Raw genomic sequence first — 27,133 nt, forward strand, 5'->3', positions numbered from 1 at the left:
AAAAAATCGGTGATCGGTATCGGCCCCAAAAATCCAGATCGGAGCATCCCTAGCGGTGAGGCGATTGATGGAATTGTCAAACCAAACAATGGTTCCGAGCAAACTTAAAAAGACACCTGACCTGACAACAAATCATCTGTCACTAGCAAGGGTGCAGAGTATTTTATTAGTTTGAAAATCATTGGAAAAGGAGTAGGCCTACTAGTTTCAATTAACGGCATTGCAATTCTGCTACGTATTTGTGCGAACTGAGCTTAACTTGCATCAAGAACAAGTACAGGGAGCTGAGGTCTGTGGACCAGGAGCTCCGTGTCTGCCTCTCATCCATCCCTGCCAGAATAGGAGGGTTGGGTGTGTCATCCCAGGCACAGGTTTCCCATTGATAGTAAGTAGGGATGCACAATATGCATTTTTTTCAACCGATACCGATAACCGATGTTTACCCGCTTCTCGTGGCCGATAACCGATATGATAACCGATATGAGAACAGATATAATTTCGCAGTTGATAACCTGTAGTTCATGCACACCTGAAGGTAAGAAAGGCTATGTAGTGAGCAAAGATTGATGATTTAATATTCCATAGTGATCTCACCAAATCTAACTTACATCACTATTGTTAACACAACAAAGAGAACACTTCTGACTCTTCAAATGTTCATTTATTTAAAAAAAGGAAATACATTTCAACATTGTTGAAAATCACATCACACTCGCTAGTCAAGCCAAACTATTGCAATGCATGGATTGGGTGAGTAATCCCCACTGCTACCTAGTTAACTAGAACACTACTTTACCTTGTTACCTAGTTAACTACAACACTACTTTACATTGTTAGCGGGCTCACAAAACAAGCTGTGTTAGTTGACTAGCGACGTGTCATTCATTTTCAACAACGCTTAGCTCGCGCTTTTATTTTGAAATCGCGAAAACGAAAACAGAAGTCAATGTCGGAATGAGCCTCTCCTTGTTGAGAACAGATGCCAAACTACCGACATGTTTGCTGTAATAATATGATTTGGCAGTAGAAAGCCATCAGTCAATAGCTTGTCTCATTCACAGAACAGCATGGGTTGCCTGCACTGTTTGATTGCGTATTTTAGAGCAGACTACAGAGATGGAGAACATTAGCATTAGCAATTTCCGGCTTCATATTATCGGCTCTATATCGGCTAAAATGTAATAAAACCGATAAATATTTAATAACATTAATTTCCCAATCCCAATATCGGGCCGATAATATCGTGCATCCCTAATAGTAAGTCACATTCCCCCCCACCCCCTCACTCAATAACCACTAATGGTGTGTGTGTGTGTGTGTGTGTGTGTGTGTGTTAGGGCTGCCACAAACGATTATTTTCATAGTCGACTAGTCACCGATTATTTTAACGATTAGTCGACTAATCGGATCATAAATGACAGATTACTCAATCGCTCTTATTTAGCTATCATCTTCTAAATCAGCTTCTAAATTTAGCTTGAAGTTGTTAGTTGTTGTTGTAGGCATGTGCTAACTAAAAATGAAGACAATTAAAATTATTGTTCACTCAAAAATAGATATTTTAATGAACTTTGCAGATTTATTTCTGGCATCACTTGCATGTAATGTAATGTAAAGAGTAGTAGAGAGTGCAAACTGCTGAGTAAAATGAGGTAGGCTAGGCACTAGGCAACCAAAAGAATACAAAAACAAAAATAAATACTTGTACAGAGTACAAAAGTTTTGCTTTGCTTCACTCATCTCATAGTAGAACGCGCCTTCTTAGCACTGTAACGTTAAGACAAAATTTTTAGCTATTTGATAAGTATCGCTTTGATGACAACGTTACAGCACATAACGTAAAATAATGAAAGAAGGCTTTTAATGTAACGATATCGTTAGCCAATAACAAGCTAGCTTACTAGCTTACCGAGACGAGCCATCTTCTTCCTCGTCATCTGCCACAACGTGCTTCCTTTTGAGATGCTCGCGCATCATAGACGTGCTGCCATGATAAGAGTTCAGCTTTGCACATTTTACATTTTACATTCTTTTTTTCAACGTTGTGGTTGAAATGCTCCCACACTTTAGAGGTACGAGGTAGGGCTGCACGATTTGGGGAAAAAATCGAATTGCGATTATTTGGACAGATATCGCGATTGCGATTAATTTGCGATTATTATTTTTTTAAATAGCAAAAAAAAAAAAAAAAAAAAAAAGGGGAGTTTTTGTAAAGTGTGGCCATATCTCCGGCTAGGAAGGTCGTATCAACGTGCAGTTTGTTTGTACGTCTTCAGGGGACTTAGAGGCTCCCTCCTCTAGCAGCCCCACAGCCCGAGCTACGAGTGAAAGAACTAAACTTACATTGGGTTGCTTTAAAGTTGGGTTGCTTTAAAATCAAGCTTCAGATTAAAACATGTGATGGAGCATTACTAACCTGACTCAGGTGGTTTGTTTCACACAAAACAAAAAAGCTTAATTGGAAGCTGTTTGGAAAAGGGCAGGTACTTTCAAAAAATACTTGGCAGGTGATTGGATGAATCTGTCTATCACCTAGTTTCAGAGAGCATTACCACATGATACCATCAAACTATTAACTGCTCTAATTCTAATGCAAGGATGAGAACTTAAAAGATATGAATTGTATATATGATAACCTCATCTCATCTAGACAGGTGGCTACTTTCTAAGATGATCCAGCTATTAAAATGATCATTTGGGGATACACTGTGACTATAACTGAAAGGACCACATCTAGATGACTCGGTCAACAGTCGAACTGATGAATGATAGAATGGTGGTCTCTGACTATGGAGCACAGACACACGTCACCTTGACTTAGGAATCTGTGACATACTTCAGCCCAAGGCTAGGCTAGGCTAACCTCTGCGTCTTTAAAGCCGGCTGGTATGAACGAATGGTATGAGGTTATGCATACAGGACACATTCATGTTTGACAACAGAACAGTTAACTTCCATGTATCCATAAGCCTGCTATACTATATAAACACCAACCCGCAGGTTGCTGAGACTGTCAACTCTGTGTCTGTACTTTAACGCCGGGTTAGCATGAGTAGCTAAGCTAAGCTACCGTCTCGAAGACTACAAGTTAGCTAAGCTAAGTTTAAGGCTGGACTAACAGCACCGACATGCACTTGGCTGGTACAGTTAGTATAGTGAAATTGTACACTTACCTGTCGCAATTATAACATACTAACGTTTATCATACGTCCAGTAAGCCATGTGGTGTCTAATTGTCTCCGTTACGTTAGCCCAAAGTCTCATAATAATTGGACTGACTGTCGTGACACAACCTATGCCTGCGTTCGTAAATTCGCTCTGAGAGCGCCGGGTTCAAAGTCATAAAGAGACCAAGTAATTTGATTGGACAAGAGGCATTCCATGAGTGCTGATCAAATGTTCAAAAGAGGTTTTAATCTCAATGTGACTTCCTGGTAAAATAAAGGTTTAAAAAAAAAAAAAAAAAAAAGATTTTTTTTATAAAAACAAAAAATCGCAGGCAAATCGCAGGCTTTGCGATTAGCTAATCGCATCATTTCAAATCGCGATTTCGATTTAAAATCGATTAATCGTGCAGCCCTAGTACGAGGACAGGAAGACATTTCTCTGTTTGTTTTTCCGGGGAAGTCACGTGTGCCCCGGATGACCGACACTGCGCATGTACATCAAAGACACTGGGAGACGCTAGCCAGTGGCAGCTTCAGGGAAGAAAAACTAATGCTTATCGAATGAAATTAATGGTCTTTATTGTCATTGATATAGTACAGGTACCAAACAACGACATTTGGGAGGGGGGGGCTCCCCTGGTGCTAGAAAAAAAAAAATATATATATATATATTTCAGCTCCAAAAAAACATGCGACTACGGCGATTACCAAATATGTCGGCGACGATTTTGGTAGTCGACGTCGTCGTGACTAGTCGACTAATCGTGGCAGCCCTAGTGTGTGTGTGCTGCCAGAGGGATGTGGAGTCATTTTTTTACATTTTAGACTGGGGTCACACAAGATTATTGTATACTTTTAAAGGGTACCGACTGAAAAAAGGTTGAGAAATACTGCCCTGGAGGCACTCATCTTAAGGGCTCTGCACACAGCGTGCGATTTCTGTTGCGCATCAACGTTCCATTTTGAAGTTTGAATGGAAGTCTATGAGAACATCGCATTTACCCACACACGGCCCCGATTTTAATCGCACGGCGAACATTCGATTCCATTCATTTTGAATGGGACAAAGCACACGGCGTGCGAGTTTTGTCGCACTGCTTTGGCCCATTCAAAATGAATGGAATCGAATGTTCGCCGTGCGATTAAAATCGGGGCCGTGTGTGGGTAAATGCGATGTTCTCATAGACTTCCATTCAAACTTCAAAATGGAACGTTGACGCGCAACAGAAATCGCACGCTGTGTGCAGAGCCCTTTAGAGCTACTTACTGTAAAGCTACACCCTAGAGCTACTCATCCTAGAGCTACTACTCATCCTAGAGCTACTTACTGTGAAGCTACACCCTAGAGCTACTCATCCTAGAGCTACTTACTGTGAAGCTACACCCTAGAGCTACTCATCCTAGAGCTACTTACTGTGAAGCTACACCCTAGAGCTACTCATCCTAGAGCTAGGCTACTTACTGTAAAGCTACACCCTAGAGCTACTGTAATGGAATTATTTAAGTATCTAAATAGAAAACAGAAGATGGTAGCCTGGTTCTATAGAATGCATAGAAAAGGTATGATCTTTTGCAAAAGGAGAACAGTTTACAAGCATGTACAGTCTGACAGCCAATCACAGAGCTTTCCTGTCTGCATCTGTAATGATATGCGAGGGGGGGGGGGGGGGTGTCACATGACGCTAGCTGTGATGCAAATTATAAAGACGTTGTGTCGTCAAGTGTGTTAATCTGCCCAGACAGTCTGTCTGGCAATCACAAGAATCAAATGACAAAATGTAGTGCACTGACAAATATTTCCCCTACACTACTCATCCATCCTAGAGCTAATTATTACTGTAAAGCTATTTACCATAGAGCTACTCACCCTAGAGCTGTAGAACAGCATAGCTGTAACAGTTGCGGTAGAAACTCACGTACGAGAGAATGAACAACATTCTAATCTAGTATGGAACCAGCCGGAAACAGGTTTTGATGCTGTGCTGGACTGTGACCACACAGGGTTTCCCCGCAGGTATGTATTGGAGTCAGGCTGGACTTGTGTAGTGGAGCAGGTGTATTCATACCAGAGGAAACTGGCAAAGGCAGAACTTGGGGGACAGGCTCATTGTAATGCGGAATGGAATGAGGAATAGTATCACACGTGTGACTCAGTCCATTCCATGCATTACAATGAGCTCATGCTCCGATTTCTACCTCCACTAGCCTCCCCTGATGGAATTTTGCCTAGGGGTTCGCCTGCGTTTCCGCCAGTCTCCATTCCATGCATTACAATGAGCTCATGCTCCGATTTCTACCTCCACTAGCCTCCCCTGATGGAATTTTGCCTAGGGGTTCGCCTGCATTTCCGCCAGTCTTTCCTCTCCCAACAACTTGTCAAGAATAGTTAGGGAATAGAATAGATTGTGTTACACCTGAGTTCCAGGAAAGCAGCGTCTGAAATCGGCCTAGGGGCTCGAGTACGGGGCCACAACATGAAACACAGTGATACAGTAGGCCCTTTGTTTCAACACTGAGGCGAAATCCAAGTCCTAAATCGCCACTCTCTGATTCAGAACCCAAGACACTATGAATAGGGTTGCAAAATTCCTGTAAGTTTGGGAAACTTTCCAATAATTTCCAACGTTTCAAAAACATATGAGGATTTTGCAACCCTAGCTATGAAAGTCAAAACATCACCAACTGGGACACGTAAGTGGCGTAGCACACTAAGGCACGCCATACCATCGCATGGTCCCTGATTCAGGGCTCGACATTAAGGCTTGTCCGCTTGTCCGGGACAAGTACATTTTATGTTCGGACAAGTGGACTTCCTCCTGCAGTTGTCCGATGGACAAGTCAAAACAAAAAAAGAAATCAATATGTATTAATATCTGCAAACATGAATTCCTCCTTCCGATCTGAATAGTAAAAAAAAATAGCAAGCAAAGCGATGCCGCGCCTCATTCTGGCTATTTCAGTCTCTCGTAGTTCGTTATCGTCATAGTTCGTAAATTCGCTCAGAGCGCCAGAGCGCACACTGCGTTCAACGTCATAAAGACGTGATTGGACAAAAGGCATTCCATGAGTGCTGATCAGATTCCAGAGCGAGTTTACGAACGCAGCCATAGTGTTGTGGGTCTCCTGTCACTAGTGCCATTCACGTGAACGCGTATTCGCTTCTTCTCAATGCCGCTTATTTTCATGTAGTTCTATATTTTAGGTTTGTATTTTTAAGACCAGCACATCGCAATACGAACTTCAGAATGACACTAATTATAGATTTCTCAATTTGAATATAGGATAGGCTACTATCCAAAAGCTAGCAAATAAGATTGCTTCCATTGGGGAGAGACTATAGTTACAAACATTTTTTGTAAATATTCCTAGATATTCATCCCTTTTGTGGCCAATCTTAATCTAAAAGGGTTAGGGGTTACGTTTTTAAATAATTACAAAATATTGAATACATTAGAAAATTAAGGATACATCATTATCAAATCAATAGTAGTCAAATGTGTTATTTGCATACACATACACTCACTGGCCACTTCATTAGGCACACCTTGGGGTTGGACCCCCGCTTTTGCCTTCAGAACTGCCTTAATTCTTTGTGGCATAGATTCAACAAGGTGCTGGAAACATTCCTCAGAGATTTTGGTCCATATTGACACTATAATATCACGCAACAGCCCGTCTGGCACCAACAACCATGCCAGGTTGCCATCACCTTTATTTCCCATTCTGATGCTGGTTTGAACTTCAGCAGATCGTCTTGACCACGTCTACATGCCTAAATGCATTGAGTTGCTGCCACATGATTGGCTGGTTAGATATTTGCGTTAACAAGCAGTTGAAAAGGTGTACCTAATGAAGTGGCCGGTGAGAGTATAATATATTAATATTCATATTATTGCTTTTTCAAAATCTTTGGATTTGGACAAGTAACTTGAGCTCTCGGACAAGTAAAAGATAAGTTCACTTGTCCAAAGGACAAGTACCTGAAAAAGCTTAATGTCAAGCCCTGCTGATTCGATTCAGGCAATCGACCTATCCAACATGTCATCCCCCTCTCTATCTCTAATGTATTTATCCCAATCAAACAGAAATGACCTAAAAACATATAAAAAACACCTATTAGGCCTATCACCTAATGAGAAATCACTGCAATTTTCCACAAGTATGACCACAAAGTCCACAATAGTGATAGAAGTAGGCTAGGGATGGACGGTTTCCAATTATTGAAACCGAAAAACCGTCAGAGAGTAAAACCGCGGTTTTCCGGTTAACCGAAAAATACAGTAAAAAAAAAAAAAAAAAAAAATGTAAAAAAAAAAAAAAAAAAAGAGCGCCAATTTCAAATAATTGAGCCCTACTGCTACAATACACTCATGTCGAACACCATTAAAACACCGTAAGCACAGTCGCAACACATTTAGGCTACTTAGTTTCACAAATATAAGTGGAAAGGCAGACTTTTGTAAGCTACACCATACATGAAAACACATGAACACTTAACACACCAGCTCCGCTGATCCAGGGTGCACGCCTGCACGGAAGATCATCTCTTGGAACAGCGTCTTCATTGAATGAACTGCTTTCTCAATATCTTGGTTCTTAGACAAAGTTTCAGCTGCTGCTCAATGTATTTAAATATTTGAATACTGCTCAATAATCACTGAAATATTAGACTTAGAATTATGCAGTGAACATACTTAAAGCTTTTCATAAAAACCACATGCCGCGAGACTGACTCGTCCTGAACTGTCGTAAGTCAATCAACAAAGAATGCCCCATCAAAATAAAAGTGCCCATGGTAGAGCTGTCAAAATAGAGCTTTCAAAATAAATGTACTAATACAGATAGAGATAAATACAGAACTACCTTTGCGTCACTAAGTGACCGCGTATCTTCTGAGACATGCGTTCTGTCATCACTTTCAGTAGCGCCTTCACACACAGTGGCGCTGTGCACAAACACTCTTGATCCGTATAGCTCTTGTTTTATTATATTGTGGTTTAGTAAATACTGCACTTGGAGTTACATTCAATGCATGATTTGTGCTATAGAACATAAATAAAGTTTGATTGATTGATTGATATCAAATCAAATCACATTTTATTTCTATAGCGCATTTCTCACAAAAGTGACCCAATGCGCTTTACAGAGAGCAGCGAAAATGATCTTATTAAATGTAAGCGAGTAATTGTAAAAAAACTTTCCTATCTACCAATAACTGAAGGCAACTATCTTTCCCATAGAGTGATTTGTTACCCTTAAATATAATCCCAATTAGATATTAATCCTCAGTTATTCTTCACAACTGACCAAACCTCTCACTCATTGCGCGGCAGATTCAGACTGTATCATTGTTATTTTCACACACGACAAACATGTGACATGTTCCAGTTTTATTCTTATTCTATTTTATTCTTCTAAAAAATAAAAAAAAAAATAAAAAAAAAAACGGTTTCAGACGGTTTTGATAAAAAACCGTTTCTATTTTTATAAACCCCGGTTTTCGGTTTAACCGAAAAACCGTCCATCCCTATAGGCTATGCATTTCAAACATGTACAAATAAAACAGAACTTAGGCGTAACTATTCAACTCTACTGAAATGGTGTGGTGAAGTCATAAGTAGAAAAAAGTCTTGACTCTTGGGGTTACAAAAGGACGTGGACCTTGTGACATGCGTATTTTTGTCTAGTCTTAAGGCCGATGCACACGGCATGCAACCGACGTCGCGCGGCGCCGTGTGCATTGGCCTTTAGGCTCTTATCCAACTTACGGTTTGTAATACACTGACATCACAAACCGACCCCTAACTCCTACATCCTATGCACTTGTGGAGATCTGAGAGGACTTTGCTAGGTAAAAGCAAAAAGGCAACATTAACTCCACCTTACTTTATAAAACGACCACCTTTTCAATACTTTCATGTCTCTAAAGCTGCATAGAGGTTAGGTGCTACGGGTTGAGTGCTTGACGTGTTCAAAAGGTGCGGTGGCACACAGCGCAGAACTGTGCATCCCCTTGTTCAGTTTCTCTACTGTATATTGAAAAATAAATGTATATAATACTAATATCCTTCTTCTAGCATTATGACTGCCAATGGCCGCTGGAGCAGAGATTACTTTTCTTGCGATGACTGATGGATAGATGATTCACTTACTTAGACAAATGTAGCCTATTTGTTGGAAGTCACTTTGGATAAAGGTGTCTGCTAAATGCCAACAATTTTACAATTTAAATGTGAAGAGGGAATGAGGCATTAGTGGCCCCTGATCCTAGCATAGATCTGTTTTTCTTATGATAACTGATGGTTAGATGATTCACTTACTTAGACAAATGTACTTGTTGTAAGTTACAACAAGTACATTTGTCTAAGTAAGTGAAGTAAGTCGCTTTGGCTAAAGAGAAAATTCTGCTAAATGTTGAAAATGTGAATAATATAAATGTTGATCTGGGGCAGTGGCTGTCTCCTGCTGGAAAGCCTACTCACATAAGACAGCCGAACAATAACATCCAATCCTATTCCTTCAAGCTCACTGAGTGTAGGCCTATATGGATGGAGCCAGGTGATTGAGGAGGGTAATCAAAGAGAATTAATTATGTAGGAGGTCTAAACGAGGTGAAGTGCTTCAGGTTCAACTGCAGGAGAGCAGAGGAGACCAATATCCTGCCCTTGCCGTTTAGTAGGGGGTACTACCTTGTTAACTGATCCACTAAGCCAGCGTTTCTCAACCGGGGTGCCGCGGCACACTGGGGCGCCGCCTGGCATCTTCAGGGGTGCCGTCAAATAATTCTATATTCTGACGTTCATATGAATGAATGAATAAATCTATAAATAAATAAATGCAATACATCATCAAAATCTGTCTCGCGCGCCCCTTTCCCATGTCACAATGTCAATACCGGATATCCTATGTTCCCCGCTCCCGAAAAAGGGTCCGATCGGCAGGGCAGTCTCGCTCGCCGGCAGCGTGTGGAGGTGGTTGTTCTATATGGATGATCGGTGACATTATTCTCTCGTCCGACTTCGGAAGCTAAGCAGGGTTGGAAAGTTCGGGAAATAACGCACAGTTTCGTTTTCATGCAATGAATTTAATACATCCAGACAAGGATGCGCGCAGCGGGAGAGAGAGAGACGCATTTTCTGGCTTAATAACTCTGCATCCCCGGTGTTTACGTTGAATGGACTGGATAGGTGTTTCCAATCAAATGTGGGAATATGAAAATGAATGTGTTCCATAAATTCCCGCGTTTGTTCGGTCACTGTGTCATGTTTATACAGCACGGTTACGTGCCTGATGCCTTTGATGCACACTTGCCTTTTTCACTCCCTCCTCTCTCTCTCAATAATAATAATAATAATACAACTTTTATTTGTATCAATAGCCGCTGAGTGTGTGTGTGTGTGTGTGTGTGTGTGTGTGTGTGTGTGTGTGTGTGTGTGTGTGTGTGTGTGTGTGTGTGTGTGTGTGTGTGTGTGTATGGGGCTGTCTGGGGCTGTCTGGGTGATGCAGTGTCGTTTTTGAATAGCTATATTTTAGACTGGGGTGCCTTGAGATTTTATCGACTTTTGAAGGTTGAGAAACGCTGCACTAAGCCAAGTGACTAATTATTACAGAAGGGCTAATAAGGAAATTACCACAGTTAGCAGTTGTTGTTTTTTTTACCAGGAAACCGTGGCTTTACCAGCTTTATACCAGGAAACTTAGGCTATACCAGATGTTTTACTGGCCACAAATTCCTATGGCTTGGACTTGAAACAATGTAGGCTACATCAAGTAGGAGGACTGGCTCATTGTAATGCATGGAATGGAATGAGGAACGGACAGGTGTGCCTCCCCTGATTGTAATGTTTTTTCCAGTGTATTTGATTAATAAACTTTAGCCCAATAACTAAGTTATTAACTGATAAGTAAATTCAGGCTAAGAAACAGGTAATAACAGAACCGCTCAACAACACAAAGTGTTATGTAATAACATGTCAATTCCATGCAGTTACCAGTTAATATAGCCTAGTGTTAGAATACATAAACAACTTAATGTAAAGTGTGTTACAAAAGGACCCACATAGACAGTTTCAAGGAGAGAGTCCTCTCCACAAAGCCGAAGACAGCCCCCAAGTGTTTTCCCCAAGTGACGTTCCTATAAATCATAACGAAAATATGACACATCAATTGATTAGACAGCAGGTCCCTAAGGTACATAGCCTTGGTTAGGCCAGGGCTACACTGTTCAAACAGCCTGTCCTCGGGGACCTGCCTCCTCCTGAACCATTACCCTACGGCGAGGGTTTGGGGACGGTAAGAAGGCAAGACCCGATTCATTTGGCAAATTCAACCTGGGGCACTGGGACAGCCTAAACTGCGTCAAGCACACTGAGCGGGATAATATCGGTAGGCAAATCCATGGAGTATGCAACATGATATGGGTAGTTTGGGTACAGCATTCTATATACATTGCGGTCCCTCGGTTTCCTACTTTAGATGTACTCACACACCCACAATGAACCAGAGACGACCACAGACCGACACTTCATACACATTCCTACTTTATGATCATACTCACCGAAAACACGGCATTCTGGAGGCCGAACGGTATCGGCGTGAGTCTCGCTAAGGCCACCACTTTGAGTCCACTCCCCCCCTCCACCACTCGTATGACAGCGCTGAGCTGTTCGCTGTTCCCCACTTTGTTCAACACCCAGTCAGTCAATAGCCGCTTGCACACCAGGTGAGCCACGAAGGTGCCGATCAGCACCCCGACCATGACCAGACCCATGCCCAGCACGAACCCGTAGAGGTAGCCCGCGGCCACGTTCAAGACGATGTATCCCCAGCCGCAGGGAAAGGACACGACGATCAGTCCGACTATGAACAGCAGAGCTCCGACCAGGCTGTCCAGACTCTCCACCCAGAGAAGCAGGTCCTTGAGGTACTGCCGTACGAGGGCCAGGGAGGAGAAGCAGACGGCCGTCAGGATGCACGCCAGCACGGCGCTCTTGAAGCAACAAGTCGTGATGCAACACGGGTGCCTGAAGACGTCCCCGCCGCCGCCGCCGCCGCCTCCGGTGAATGACACCCCCCCGGTGTCGCCGATGCCCTCATCCGCGTCTGAATCATCGGACTTCCCCGTCGCTTGGCCTCTCTCGTCGAAGGCGTTGCATATCAAGATGTCGATGTTGTCACACGACGACTCGTCCGCGGTGGATCTCTGAAGCCAGCGGTTCAGTTGGATCTGTCCTTTGGCCGCGGCGTGCTTCAGGACCTTGACAAACACCGGGAGGGTCGTGGACCCCGAGTTCCACATGTTGGCCCCCGAAAGATGACACGACAGTCTGTCTGTCTGTCCCCTGACGCAAATCACAGTCTGGGAGGAGGATGTGTGCTGCTAACTGAGTTATCTCTGGTGCTCTGCTTGGTTTGTCAGTTTTATAACTTAAACACGGCCGTTACTTCACAGAGATAACAGGGCTTGTAAATAGGTAACGAGTTAAATACTTCGGGTCACACCTGTGCTGACTGGTGCTTGGTTCTGACGGCTGGGTTCGGTGCTGGTGATCATAGCTGTCTCACAGCACAGAGAGGACGCTTTTTTCCTGTTTATTGACATAAAGCTTCACACTTCACAAATACTTTTGATATTTGTTCCCATTGGAATAATTGTCCACTGCTACGACACCTATATGTATCTGTGGTACACCAGTTGGGAGACGTGCCAGTTCAGCGACTTGTGGATAACGTTCTCACACTGCCTCTCCGAAACAAACGCCATACTCACAGCTGCTGTCCTCGCAAAATAGCCTAACAACACTGCGTGGAAAAGCGTCGATCGATTGAAAGCTGGCCAGGGCAGATAAGCGACAAAACGGATAAAGTCGCAGTACTAAAAATGCCTTTCGAAAGCTTTTCATTCGTAAGGTAACTGCCAACAGATAGATCCATGCAAGACTCCCAACTTTTGCGACTGCCTTGGTCCTATTTGGCATAAATCATCGCAGCAGCAGCAGCAGCAGGCTACTCTCCGTGTAGCGGCTAGTGCCGTAGGTAGCTGCCCTCTCCAAAGTACGGTCTTCAGTTCCAGCGACCGAGTCGGTGAAATTGCCCTTCCGCCTCTCTTTCCCCGGGTAAAGCGACAAGCGACGCGCCGAAGTCAGTCAGACAGCCGGAGTGTTTATGTCGCCAGCCACGTCCCTTCGTCTCGCCTGGCTACAGTAGTAAACGCTGTTGACGCTAAATGCTATTCATACCAGCCACTGTTTGTTTCCCAGAATGCCAAGTACCCTGTCCATGTGACTACTGCTGTCCGTGTCCAATCACAAGCGATCATATAGCCATCGCGAGAAAAGAACGTTTCATTCCAGATGTTCCTCGCTGCATGGGTCCTCATATCACATAACCTAATCTAACCTCACCTAACCTAATACAATATCACATTGTGCCAACATAAGCAGGAATTATTATTATTATATCTGTAGGAATTAAGCTCCCACATTAGTAATCATAAAGGTATTCAGTAAACATATCCGTTTTTATTAATTTGGTTTAATTAAGTGATTTACTTGATTCATGATCATGTGTGGCTCAATTTGCGTCATTGAATAGATGAATACATTTAGTTTGAGGTGTGATGTCATTATTGAGAGAAGAACTCTTTTTGTTTGGGAAACAGCTTGTCCAAACGTTCAGGTTCTTCCATTATCAAGTGCCCTGAGGCTCCTCAGATAAGTCTTTAGCAAACACACGCCATGACAGTCTTCAGTAAATGTAACCTTTATTCGGTCTGGGAGTCCCATTGAGACCACGGTCTGTTTTACAAGGGAGCCCTGTCAACAGGATGAACAAAATGTTGGAGTACAGGCAAGTACAAAATAACAGATCTAGCCTGTTCCCATAATAACAAGTTGATAAGACAGAAGTCGTGATGGGGGCCCCTTGAAAAGTTGATAAGGGTTTTACAGCCTATGAAGAAATGCAAACAAGTTATAAATCACTCACTGATTTACTGTACTTTTTACTGTACGTAGCCTATATGTAAGAGGATCTGCCATACGTTTTATTTATTTATTTTTACTTTTAACAAATGTATCTAAAGTAATAAGAGACTAACCTTTCATAGCTAAACTGAGATTGGTCAGTCTGGTGATAAAACCAAGAGAGAATGTATTCCAATTGTCAGAGCAGCTGTTGTTCCAAGGAAAGAGATCTTTAGAGAGTTTCCTTCAGCTCTTATGCCTCTAGTCTACGGCTGATACTCCTGGTCCCAGTATTTCAAAACGTTTAATCTGGACCAGAATGATCTGGATTCTATTTTTTCTATCCAGGATCGGATGTATGTGGCAGATTTTGAGTAGTAGGGGGAAATCAGCCAGCTGGATCCAATCCTGGATAGCTCATTCTGATCCAGATTAAAGGTTTTTGAAATACTGGGCGCTGAAGACTAAAGTTGGAATATCAGACTTTGTGTCGGTTGTGAGGGTGTCTGTTCCAGTAGGGACAAGCTCTCCTTACTAAGCATGTGTGTACATACTGTATGCTGGTGGAGGCTAGTGGAGGTAGAAATCTGAGGACGGCCTCATTGTAATTCCTGGAACGAAATGAGGACATTTGGCATGCTGCAAACAGGGATAATAGTTGAAGGCCCTTGTAATTGTTTTAATATGTCAAATGCGATTGTTGATTTGTTTCTTCATTTATCAGATCATTTGGTTCTTGATATTTTGTGCACAAAACATTCACAAGAGATTATGATGACTGTCATTTCATATCTCCGAGATGCCTGGAATTACGTGTTGTAATATTCTTATCCACTATCTGTAGAGTCCCAGTCATAACTGGGCGTTGACATGGCAACATGGGTCCACACCAATGATGTCATCCGGTTCACTCCACACACTTCCTAGAACAGACAGTGTTGTCTACCAGTTTAGTAACTTATTGAATTTTGATTTAGATTATTGGCCAGAATTGTCCCATCTGTGTCTCTAAAAGTGGCTTCAGATGCAATAAACCAACATTTTATCAAATGTGTGTGTAATTACACAATAGGCGTTGCCTAATTAGGAGACAGAATCCACAATCTGCCTTTAGTAAGTTAATTTAGCACATTTGTTGTTCATGGCATTTGCAGGTTCATCATGTTGGGCCGGAGTCTTTTAGAAGGAGTTGGCAAGTTAGTTAATAAGATGGTTAATTCGCATCAACAGATTACTGCAAATACAGTACCAGTCAAAAGTTTGGACACACTTTCCCATAAGTGCATTTTTCCTTTTGATGCTATTAATATCTACCTCATTCCCATTATAACACCCTTCCTCATTCCTCATACACTGGTGAGACAAAACATTATGACCACTGACAGGTGAAGTGAATAACATTGATTATCTTGTTACAATGGCACCATCAAGGGGTGGGATATATTAGGCAGCAAGTGAACAGTCAGCTCTTGAAGTTGATGTGTTGGATGCAGGAGAAATGGGCAGTAGTAAAGACCTGAGCGACTTTGACAAGGGCCAATATGTATGGCCAGATGACTAGGTTAGAGCATCTCTGAAACGGCAAGGCTTGTGGGGTGCTCCCAGTCAGCAATGGTGAGTAGCTACCAACAGTGGTCCGAGGAGGGACAGTGTCTTTTATAAATGTTTACCCATTAGGTCGTTAAGCTTCTATAACCAGTTCCCTCTCTATACCGCAACCTCAATATACACAGATGGTAGACAAAAGGTGTGTCCTAATAGTCTCACCTCTATTCCTTGTACCCGCCAGTAGGTGGCGGTATATACCACTCTATATAGCTTGTTAATGTAGAATAGATCTTTGGGGTTCCAAGCAAGCACGCGTTCTAGCAAGCTGGATCGAATTTCCGCCGAAAAACTGAATTGGGATTGGGCCTTGACCCTATGTGAGAGAACTCTCGCGTGTCTCTTCAGGACACTGCAGTGACACTGTACAGACAAACAAGGAGGCGAATTAGGGTCTGCTGGGACAAATAGGCGAGAGCGTGCCGCGGCATCCAGCATGAGACATACTTGAGACGTATGGCTGCTCTAACCTAGTGCTGAAAGACACATATCAATACTACACATCACAAGAAGTCAGTGTTGTTTGTTCTTACATCATGTTTAATGAGAAGTTAGAAGCTCGTGGAACTCTAAACACTTTTCATCTGAATTCATCAGGACAGCTTCTCTTCACACAGGGAAGAGCAGGAAGCCACTCAAGCTGTTGCCATTATATACATCACAATAGAGGTTGTAGCCTGATGCGAGACGCATGTTGACCGAGTCCCCCTCCTCCAGCTGTAGAGTCAGCCCACTGGATACATACTGATACCCTGCATTAGAGTTCTGCCCTACATACATCACCTGCTGGTCATTCTTAAACAAGAACACAGGGACCCATGATGAGCTGTTGTCTTCCATGGCGGTGAATCTGAAGTAGTAGACTCCTCTCATTGGTGCTGTGAAGAATCCTGTATCAGAGGAAAGCAGAGAGAGATCAACACTGTCTGTGTCTCCTAGACACCACAGCAACATTACTGTTAGTAATGTTGAACATCGTCCCTGTAGCTGACCCCACCACTGATCTGATTGAGAGGACCACAATGGAAATAATGTTTGTTGGCTATGTTGTGTTCTTCCTCCATAATCGTCATTGTAATGTTCCAACAAGATTACCTGAGGATCACTCGTTTAGATATCTGTGTATTGGTGTGTCAGCAGTACCTGTGATTGGGCTGTAGGCTTGGCCGATGTTGGTGATGACTTTATCGTAGACCACTGTGGTATCACCAGAGACAGGTCCCATCGAAGCACTTAAAGCAGCAGAGAACGCCACCTTTGGTTTCTCTGGAACACAAGGGAATAACGTATGTCCTATACACCTATACTACTCACAATGATGATGTTGCTCAAATATACACTCACCGGCCACTTCATTAGGCACAACTTAGTGTTTGTCTCACCTGTAGCCACATTCTTCAGCTCCTCCACCTCTCCTCTCAGTGCAGTCACCAGACTCTCGCTGGCTGTCACTCTAGCCCCCATGGCTGACAGCTCTGCTGCTTGGGCTGGATTTATAAACACAAGAAAATAAATGTACTTTATCTATGTATCTAATAGTGTACCATATGTCCGTTCGTAGCACCACTAAGCTAAATCTCTCTCTCTCTCTCTCTCTCTCTCTCTCTCTCTCTCTCTCTCTCTCTCTCTCTCTCTATCTCTCTTATATATAGAGAGACTTTTTAAATATTACTCTATGTACATGTTAAATAATTTAACACACAGATAAACCTTACACACACCTGCATTCTCTCTCTTCAGGTCCTCCACCTGGCTCTCGCTGGCTGTCACTCTGGCTGCCAATGCTTGAAAAGAAACACAAAGAAAATAACTGTTAATGAATTCCACACAGAAATATGTATGTGAGGGAGTGAGAGACTGTTTTTAAAACAATACAATTAAAGTACCACATTCTAAAAAAAATCATCTACTAATATCTGTATATCACCTGCAGTCACATTCTTCAGCTCCTCCACGTCTCCTCTCAGTTCAGTCACCTGACTCTCACTGGCTGTCACTCTGACCCCCATGGCTGACAGCTCTGCTGCTTGGGCTAGATTCATAAATACAGGAAATATTTCAGTAGCTTTTTATCTGTTACATACCACAAACTAAAGAAACATGTTGAATATTAGTATCTGTCCATTACCTGCATTCTCTCTCTCCAGCTCCTCCACCTGGATCTCACTGGCTGTCACTCGGTCTGTCAAAGCTGGAATAAAATACAAAGAAAATAACTGTTGATTAATTAAACACAGAAATGCTTTCTTGATACAGAGAGAAAGTGAAATGTACTTTCCCTATCTTGCTACAACTCTGAGTGATAGGGAGTTTGTGCATGAAGTGCAGAATGCGCTAACCCTTGGTATGTAGCCAGTACACACACACATACGCACGCACACCACACACACCACACACACACACACACACACACACACACACACACTCACACACACACACACACACACACACACACACACACACACACACTACCTGAAATCTCTCTCTTCAAGTCATCCACATGGCTCTCTAACACTAGAATGTAATACAAATAAATAAACTGTTGATGACTTCTTGTCACATGTAAAGAACAATTGAGTTGCTGACTATTGGAACAGATACTTAAATTCTTTCAATGTCCCGAAAATAATTTTATTCACTTCCAGAACTGAAAAGAATTAGCCTCAACCCTGGTAAAGAACCTTGGCCAGTAGCCAATGGTGTAAGTAGAATAAACACAAAGAGCTGTGACATAGGCCCCCACCCCTCACAAAATAATAAACACACACACACACACACACACACACACACTGTAACATGTATTACCTCCATACAGTTTCTCCACCTGGCTCTCGCTGGCCGTCACGCTGGTCTCCAAGTTGCTCAGCTCCACTGTCTGTTGTACCACCATGCTTCCCAGATTGTGCACCATGTCTCTCAAGTCCGTCAGCTCAGCCCAGATGTCAGGTGTAGTGGTCAAACTCTCCCTGCTCTCTCCATCTTCCCCGTGACCCAGTTGAGGGATGTCATTCCCTCTGATCCCCCCACCCTCGTCCAGAGCCCAAGCCCCAGACAGACAGAACAGCAACCCCAACAGACCTAGAGCACCCCTCATTTTGAAACCACGTCTCTTCAGAACTAACATAGACTAATGGGCTGAGTCCCCTTCTCTATACACTCTGATCATAGTGAACCAATACATGGGAACTTCCTTAATTGAACATTACTTAATGTCCTCCAAGATTAGATTAGATTAGATTCAACTTTATTGTCATTGACAGAGTACAAGTACTAAAACAGCACAATGCACTTTGACATCTAACCAGATGAATATCAATATAAAAAGTCAATATAATGTAGCCTGAGTGCCAACTTGTGTTCGTTCGGACGCCAAGCAGTCAGGGCGAGTCAGTAAATGCCTCCGTCTCTGGTACACACTCCACTCCCGTAGGTGGCAGTAATGCAGCTTTGACGTTGGTTGTTGTCAGCAACAGCTACTCAACTCCACAGAAGAAGAATCATTTTTTTTGTTCTTTGGTTCCGCTGTTGTCCGTCGCGTTAAAGTGTCCCCGGAACGATCAACAATGGCAGAACGAGGATACAGTTTCTCTCTTACAACATTTAGGTAAAGTAGAAAACCAGAGGGTGAAACTTTGAGGAATGAAACACATTTCATTGCCAGTTTGCTGTTGTACAATTTTCTGTTGTAAGCTCTCTGTTTTTGGATCGCAATCATATGAAACTCTTGAATAAGCGTAACAAGAAGAGATGCAGTGTCACGCCGGTGCTAGCCTATGCTCTTAGCTGCTGCCTGCTAAGCCAACCAACCAACCAACCTGTCAGCTAGCAGATGTATAACTCAACGTAGAATTGATCCAACTGATGGGAAATAATGAGGCTACATATATCACTGTTGTGCACGATAAGTGAATGCTGAGGTCTAATTGAACGTTTAACATTAGCTAGTTAGCTAGCTAAAATGCAACATCACATCTCGGGGGGTAGTGGTGGTCTAGTAGTGGATAGTGAGTTGGACTTGTGATCGGAAGGTTGTGAGTTCAAATCCCGCCTGAAACCACACCACTACTAGTGTGCCCTTGAGTAAGGCACTTAGCCCTCAGTTACTCCAGGGCGAATGTCCCTGTAATTCGTAATTGTAAATCGCCTTGGATTAAAAGCGTCTGCTAAATGGCAAAAATTAATTAATTAAAATTAATCTCCCCCTCTCTTCCCATGTCCGAACAGCCCGTCGGGCAAACTGGTGCAGATCGAGTATGCCCTGGCAGCGGTGGCGGCGGGGGCCCCTTCAGTTGGCATCAAAGGTGAGTATCCAGTCAGCTAGAAGGATGTTCTCTAGCCCCACCAGTTCCCGATACATTATTCCGATTATTTATTTAAAAATACTTTGTATACTCCGTAGCAATCTGAGCGCAGTGTCAGTACATAACACGACGGGAACGGATGGGGCTAGATATTAATCCTGGAGCGCCTGTTGAGACTATCCCATTAGCATTATATGTATGTTAGTTAGTCGCTTGGATAAAAGCATTAGCTAAATAGCATATATAACATTTTTCCCTTGTAAGCGGATGACAAGCTAATGATTTAATCTTTCTGACCTCTCCAGCCTCCAATGGCGTTGTCCTGGCGACAGAGAAGAAACAGAAGTCCATCCTGTATGACGAACAGAGCGTCCACAAGGTTGAGCCAATCACCAAGCACATTGGTATGGTCTACAGTGGAATGGGCCCAGACTACAGGTAAAGAGACAATGATATGGATAGCAATAAGGATGGGTGGCAATGTGGATGGATGGAAGAATGAAAGAACTGAGGAATGAGAACTCCCTGCAGGAAATGTCAATCTAAAACCTATAAATATTGTCTGCGATAATACTGACCTCTGCCAACTCTTTCTGTAGTGTGTGTGTGTGTGTGTGTGTGTGCACGCGCGCACGCGTAGATGTATTGAACCAGGTTGACATGCTAGTCCAGTGATCCTCACCCCTGAATTCCAAAACACTCATGTTTTATTTTATTTTTCACAACAATACTTGATTGGCTACAACATGAAGCATAATAATTTATGCGTTATGCATTTTTAGAATGTTGACAATTTGGGTGACTTTATTCAACCTCGGTGGCTTCGGTGTTCTAAACGCTGTGTGTGTGTGTGTGTTGTGTTGACAGGGTGCTGCTGCGGAGAGCCAGAAAGTTGGCCCAACAGTACTTCCTGGTGTACCAGGAGCCAATCCCCACAGCCCAGCTGGTCCAGAGGGTGGCCTCCGTCATGCAGGAGTACACACAGTCTGGGTAAATACACAAGTGGTAAACAACAACAACAACAGAGTCTGGGTAAATACACAGTCGTAAACAACAACAACATTGTCTAGGTAAATGCAGTCATGAACATGCAAATTGAAGTCCTCAGTTTGGATAACTCTGGTAATGGGCTTTCCACTTTGCTAACAGTTAGCAGCGTCCTGTCCTATAGACTGGATTCCCATACACACTAACCTGACATCGTCTGAATATGTCAAAAATCCACTTCTCTCTCTCTCTCTACTATACGAATACAATTGGATTGATAAGATTGTTTGTAAAGATATGACTTGTGTTTCAGTGGTGTCCGTCCCTTCGGTGTGTCCCTGCTGATCGCAGGATGGGACGAGGACAGACCGTACCTCTTTCAGTCAGACCCTTCCGTAAGCATATACAGTTTTATCTTCTGTATCTCTATTCTGTTCCTGTTTTGTTGCATTTTTTTGTTTATTGTCCTGCTTCTCTTTGTTTTCTGTACAGTGTCCTTGAGTTTGAGAAAAGCACTTTAAATCAAATGTATTATTATGAAAATCTATTATTAAGCAGCTCGTTACCAGGGGGCACTGGTGGAGGAGGCAGAAATCAGAGTACAAGCTCATTGTAATGCATGGAATGGAATCATCCATTCATTCACAATGAGCCCGTCCTCCGATTTCTGCCTCCTCCCTCCACCAGTCTCCTACCACAGTGATCCTGGTACTGGAGAGCTGCAGGCTTTTGCTCCAGCTCTGCCCCCCACACACCTGATTCAACTCATCAAGCTCCTGAATATCAGTTGATTAGTTCAACCAGGTGTGAGGGCACTAGCCTGGGGGGGAGAACCTGGACCCAGAGGGTTACAACTGGACTAAAATGCATTTTGAATGGAGATTTTCCATTCACAATATGATGAGGTCCAGGAGTAGCTTTGATCTGGGTCCGGGAAACCTCCCCCTTTATCACGTTTAGGTGTTTGGCTTTTGCATTTGTTGACTAAGAAGAAGGTGGTGGTGGTGGTGGTGGTGATGATGATGATGATGATGATGATCTCTCCTCTCAGGGAGCGTACTTCGCATGGAAAGCGACGGCCATGGGGAAGAACTACGTCAACGGAAAAACATTCCTTGAGAAAAGGTAGCGAACGGCGTCGACATAGGACTCTTAATACTACACAATCTACTCTCACAGGGGAGGCTGGTGGCGGTAGAAATCGGAGGACGGTTGGGCTCATTGTAACGAACAGAATGACGGATGGTAATCAACCGCTTGACACCCTTCCTCATTCCATTCCGTGTGTCACAAGGAGCCCAACTGTCCTCCGATTTCTACGGCCGCCAGCCCGACCCCCCCCCTCGACTAAAACACACTTGCTTCTCTTCTCTGTAGATACAATGAGGATCTGGAGCTGGAAGACGCCATCCACACAGCCATCCTGACACTGAAGGTGAGTTAGGCCATAGATTCTGTACCGCAAGGCAAATACAGCCTTTTGTGGACAAAGCAAGCGGAGGACTGGAGAGAGGACGTGAGGAGTCGTGTTCCTAAACATTTTATCAACAGTCCAGTTAATGTTAGTTAATGTGTCCAGCTAAAACAGCCCTATGAGAGTCCTGAACACTGTTGTGTGTGTGTGTGTGTGTGTGTGTGTGTGTGTGTGTGTGTGTGTGTGTGTGTGTGTGTGTGTGTGTGTGTGTGATTGACAGGAGAGTTTTGAGGGCCAGATGACGGAGGACAACATCGAAGTGGGGATATGCAACGAGGCAGGCTTCAGGAGACTCACGCCTGCCGAGGTCAAAGACTATCTGGCCGCTATTGCTTGAAGCTCCCTGTGTCGCGTTTACTGGGCTGGTTCCACAGACAAGGTTTAAGCCTTGACTAGGTTTAATCCTAGACAAAAAAAAAAGCAAAAGATTTTACATTGAAAGTGTGATTTAGTCCAGGACTAGGCTTAAGCCCTGTTTGTGAAACCCACTCATAAAGTCTTCTGATTGTTCGTTTGGTTTTCTCAGAAATTAACTTGAAACACAAATGGCACTGTATTTTCCCAACATTACAGCATTTTTATTGTTTGTATTCCCTTACCTCTCCCCCCACGGTTTTTCATTCTTTCTTTTCAATAAATGCCATAGCGTAAAAAAAGATCCTCCCAGGTCTGTGTTCTTACTGGACATTGACTGTGTTTCTTATTCAACATTCCACACCATAAAACAACAATTGCATTCATCGCTTGAAATTGAGTTACGTTGAGAAATTGTAGGTACTAGTCGTCGTCGTCACACACACACACAGTCGGTTTGTATTGCTAATAAACAATAAATGGTTTGACCAACCAACATTGGACTCATGATTACAACAAACCAATGTATATGACCCAATGTATATGATGATGATTTGTTGGGAGGTTTTTGTACGACTTCAGTAGAAGAAAAAACCCATCTGTTATTATGATTGTACTCCAAAGCGTTGGAGGAATTCTGAGAGGCTGAATACGCGTCCACAGCCCACTGCAGGGTCCATGCTGACGAAGTCATCCAGGTTCATCTTACAGTCTGGAGAGAAGAAGAATGGATTTCTGTTAAGACATATCCAGTATGGGGGAGGGGGGGAATCAGAGGACAGGCAGGAGTTTTTCCATGCCACTGCTTTTCTTGACCGTGGGAGTTTTTTTTCTAGACTTATGTCTTTAGGGGTCTATGGGTCGGTGTTGGTTCATATTGTATTTATTGTTTATATTGTACTTCTTGGAAAGCACTTTGTGACAATCGTCTTTGTAAAAAGCGCTACACAAATGCATTTGTTTGGTAACCAGTCCACAGAGGTGTGTCGTACCTGTGGTTTGGAGGCAGGGATATGGAGGAGGAGGCATCTTCCAGCTGCCGTCTGCCTCTCTCATGTGGGACCTGTCGGACGCGAAGCTCCTCAGATACGTCTCTGTCGGGATCACCCGCAACTTCCTGCAACAAGATGGATGTTCGTTACACTGAGGTTCAACAGAGAGACTGTCACACGTGGCCTGAGGTGGTCCAGTGGTCCAGCACCATGGCCTGCTGTGGTTCAGTGGTCTAGAACTGTGGCCTGGGGTGGTCCAGTGGTCTAGAACTGTGGCCTGGGGTGGTCCAGTGGTCTAGCACCATGGCCTGGGGTGGTCCAGTGGTCTAGCACCATGGCCTGGGGTGGTCCAGTGGTCTAGCACCATGGCCTACAGTGCACACATGTTGGCATGAACCCGGCCCACGCCCTTCTGACATAGCCTCTCCTCCTTACTTTCCTGTCTTCCTATACTATCTCTATCCAATAAAAACAGAAAAATACTCAAGTGGGACTACCACACTCTGGGTGAACTGAAGGGACCGGAATTAAACATAATTTTTTTCAAATACAATACACATACAAAGAGTGTATTACAGCCACTGGACAATGTCAAAAGAAACATGCTGAAATTTGATTCATATCAATTCTTGTTTTATACTCACGGATGTACTGTATAATCATCATATCACATGATATCATTATCACTTTGTTACATGTAGATCAGGGGGAGGCTGGTGGAGGTAGAAATTGGAGGACCGGCTCATTGTGATAATAATAATAATAATAACTTTATTTGTATAGCGCTTTTCCTGCAAACGTTGCAGCTCAAAGTGCTTTAATCATGATATAATCTTAATTTAATTATTTTGGAACTTAAATGCAATATTAAAAGGATGGGGTTTTATAATCTTAATTTAATTATTTAGTCATTTAAACTAAGGCAATATTAAAAAGATTGGTTTTTACTCTTGACTTGAACATATTTGCTGAGGTTGCATCCCTAATGTAAACTGGCAGTGCATTCCACAATTTGGGTGCATAAAATGAGAATGCAGCCTCACCAAATCTCTTCTTTTGTACAGAAAACCAGCGTCAGAAGACCTGAGAGCTCTATTGGGCTGATATGCTAGCAAAATGTCTTTCAAATATTCTGGTGCTATGCCAGTGAGAGCTTTATAAACAAGCAGAAGGATCTTGAAATCTATTCTGAACTTAACAGGAAGCCAGTGTAGAGTTTCTAAAACAGGATGCATGAAATGGAACAAGGAATGGTATCAAACAGGTGCGGTGCTCTCTTCAACAGGTTCTATTCAATCCCATGCATGACTATGAGCCCTGTCCTCTGATTCCTACATCCACCAACCCCCCTGATGTCGATCAAAAGTACAAGAACGCCCTGTGGCTCGTCTGACCTCCAGAAGGCTGGTTTGAGGGCCTGGTCCGACTGGAAGGCCTCTGCTGCGTAGAGTGGGAGGGGGCAGGGGAAGGGCAGGATGCTGTCCAGGTCGTAGATGAAACTCTGGCCCGGCTGGCTCTCATGGACCAGGATCACGTGGTAGTCCTGGAACACATAACCCCCCCCCACACACACACACACACACACACACAAACCACATACAAAGTTATTACCACATGTATACAGAGTGTCATTGTTTACTGTACAGATACGGTACAGAGTGATATATATGCCTACTGCCCACAGACAGAAGAACGAGGAAGAGGAGGAGGACAGATGAAGGAGGATAGACAGATGAACAGATGGAGGAGGAGGAGGAGTGCCTCCTACCTACCCAAACCACCGGCTCTTCTCCTCGACTGGACTTTTGTTTCCACAGAGGAATCTGACAGGAAGGAAGACACGCACAGATCAGGGTTGTCATGACATCCACACCATTTCACAATCAGTGAAAAAGTAATTTTGACATTTAAAATGTACATATTGGTGGAATTACATGTCATTTTATACATGCCTGTTCTTTTTGTATAGACTGAACTGTACATTTACTACTACTAATAATAATAATCTGCAGATGATCTAGATGCAAGGAGATGGAGAATTAGGCAATAGGCAACGCACCATTTTCCTCTCATTCGAAATAAAGACCGCGTACACCTGTTCTACGGGATTCTGCTCTTCTGTCTTGACGTGTTCACATAGCTTCCACACATTCTCCTCACTGAAAAAGCAAAAGGGGGTGAGCTGTTAATGGAGCAGGCATGACAACTGCATTCATTGGCTGTAGTAGGACATGCAGGCGAACAGGACGTTCATTACCAGTAACAGCTTGTATATACGCAATCATCCCTGGACGGAGTAACGGTTACGTAATTTGATAAAAGTTTTTCCTTGTGCATGGCTTAACGCAGCGAAACAATAACATTTAACGACCTGAGTAACCTAAACAATGTAGTTGGTTCGGCAGAAGCCCATTCACATCGTTAAAATACGTTGGTGTTACATGGAAATAGGTCCGGTGGAGGCCGATGGTTGTGTGGAACGATCGAACGGAACCTTTACATGAGTGTCATGCAGGATATCGTAAGCAGGGGGAGACAGTACAGTGCAGAATCGAAGCTTTTCACGATGAATTTGACCATGTGAGAGTCCCATATGAATTCAAGAGCCGTGGGAAATATTATACGAAATATATATATTTAGCTTGTGAAGGTGGTTGGAGTTTGCAGGAAAAGTGCTATACAAATAAAGGTTATTATTATTATTATTATTATTATTATTATTATTATTATTATTATTATTATTAAGATGTCCCCACATTGATGGTGGAATTCCCCTTCGAATTAACTGCAGCCTTGATGCACTTGTATTGAAAGATCCAATGCATTATTACATCATATCATAAATCATAATCTTTCAGAAAAGGGTGTGAATATGAATAGAGAATATGGTGGTATATCTGTTGTGATGTATGTTGTTGTGATGGATGATCATTCCATGCATGATATTACAATCCTCTTTCAGTCTAGACTCTAGAAGATGCTTCTACTGCATTCACATCACTCTCTCTCCCTTTCTCTCTCCTCTGTTCTGACACTCTCTGTCCGTCTCTCTCTCTGTCTCTCTGTGGCTCTACAAGCAATACAAAATAGAGTGGGTAGTGCGAAACAAGGGAGGGAATAGAAAAGAGGAGGTAGTAATGACAAGACTAAAGCCCCTTTCACACATACAAGCTTTCCCAGTAAACTCCATGGAATTTACCTGGTAAGGTGTGAACGCGATTTACAGGGAAATTTGCTCAGGCAATTACCCTGGTCAGGACCTTGTGTGATTCCATGGAATTTAACGGTT

General features: G+C 43.1%; 3 protein-coding genes across 4 annotated transcripts in view; 1 reads left to right on the plus strand and 2 right to left on the minus strand.

Annotated features, from left to right (window-relative positions):
• tmem64 (transmembrane protein 64) overlaps nucleotides 1–12,465 on the minus strand; it is a gene marked incomplete at both ends in the record, with an annotated part of 22,674 nt that extends 10,209 nt beyond the window's left edge. The window contains one exon of the mRNA XM_080525815.1: nucleotides 11,725–12,465. Within this exon, the coding sequence (XP_080381941.1) occupies nucleotides 11,725–12,465 (741 nt within the window). The remainder of the gene's footprint in view (nucleotides 1–11,724) is intronic.
• A 6,807-nt stretch (nucleotides 12,466–19,272) lies between these two features.
• LOC308152162 (proteasome subunit alpha type-2) lies at nucleotides 19,273–22,945 on the plus strand. The gene is made up of 8 exons (XM_080525081.1): nucleotides 19,273–19,340; nucleotides 19,961–20,037; nucleotides 20,343–20,475; nucleotides 20,905–21,027; nucleotides 21,338–21,419; nucleotides 22,076–22,149; nucleotides 22,402–22,459; nucleotides 22,719–22,945. Exons 1-8 carry the CDS (start codon nucleotides 19,300–19,302, stop codon nucleotides 22,833–22,835), a joined length of 705 nt encoding a protein of 234 aa, XP_080381207.1. The 5' UTR covers nucleotides 19,273–19,299; the 3' UTR covers nucleotides 22,836–22,945.
• A 138-nt stretch (nucleotides 22,946–23,083) lies between these two features.
• On the minus strand, nucleotides 23,084–26,275 carry ntaq1 (N-terminal glutamine amidase 1). 2 transcript variants are annotated; one of them, XM_080525082.1, is made up of 6 exons: nucleotides 26,102–26,275; nucleotides 25,904–26,003; nucleotides 25,617–25,667; nucleotides 25,239–25,387; nucleotides 23,845–23,969; nucleotides 23,084–23,564 (listed from the first exon to the last, which is right to left on the minus strand). In XM_080525082.1, the coding sequence occupies exons 1-6, from the start codon at nucleotides 26,179–26,181 to the stop codon at nucleotides 23,458–23,460; spliced, it is 612 nt and encodes a 203-aa protein (XP_080381208.1). In that variant the 5' UTR covers nucleotides 26,182–26,275; the 3' UTR covers nucleotides 23,084–23,457. The 2 variants fall into 2 exon arrangements, with proteins under 2 accessions (XP_080381208.1, XP_080381209.1); XM_080525083.1 differs by having other exon boundaries at nucleotides 25,904–26,026; nucleotides 26,102–26,240.
• Nucleotides 26,276–27,133: the final 858 nt, after the last annotated feature.

This window comes from Nansenia antarctica (assembly GCF_963989245.1).
Source record: "Nansenia antarctica genome assembly, chromosome: 3".
NCBI classification, from domain to species: Eukaryota; Metazoa; Chordata; class Actinopteri; order Argentiniformes; family Microstomatidae; genus Nansenia; species Nansenia antarctica.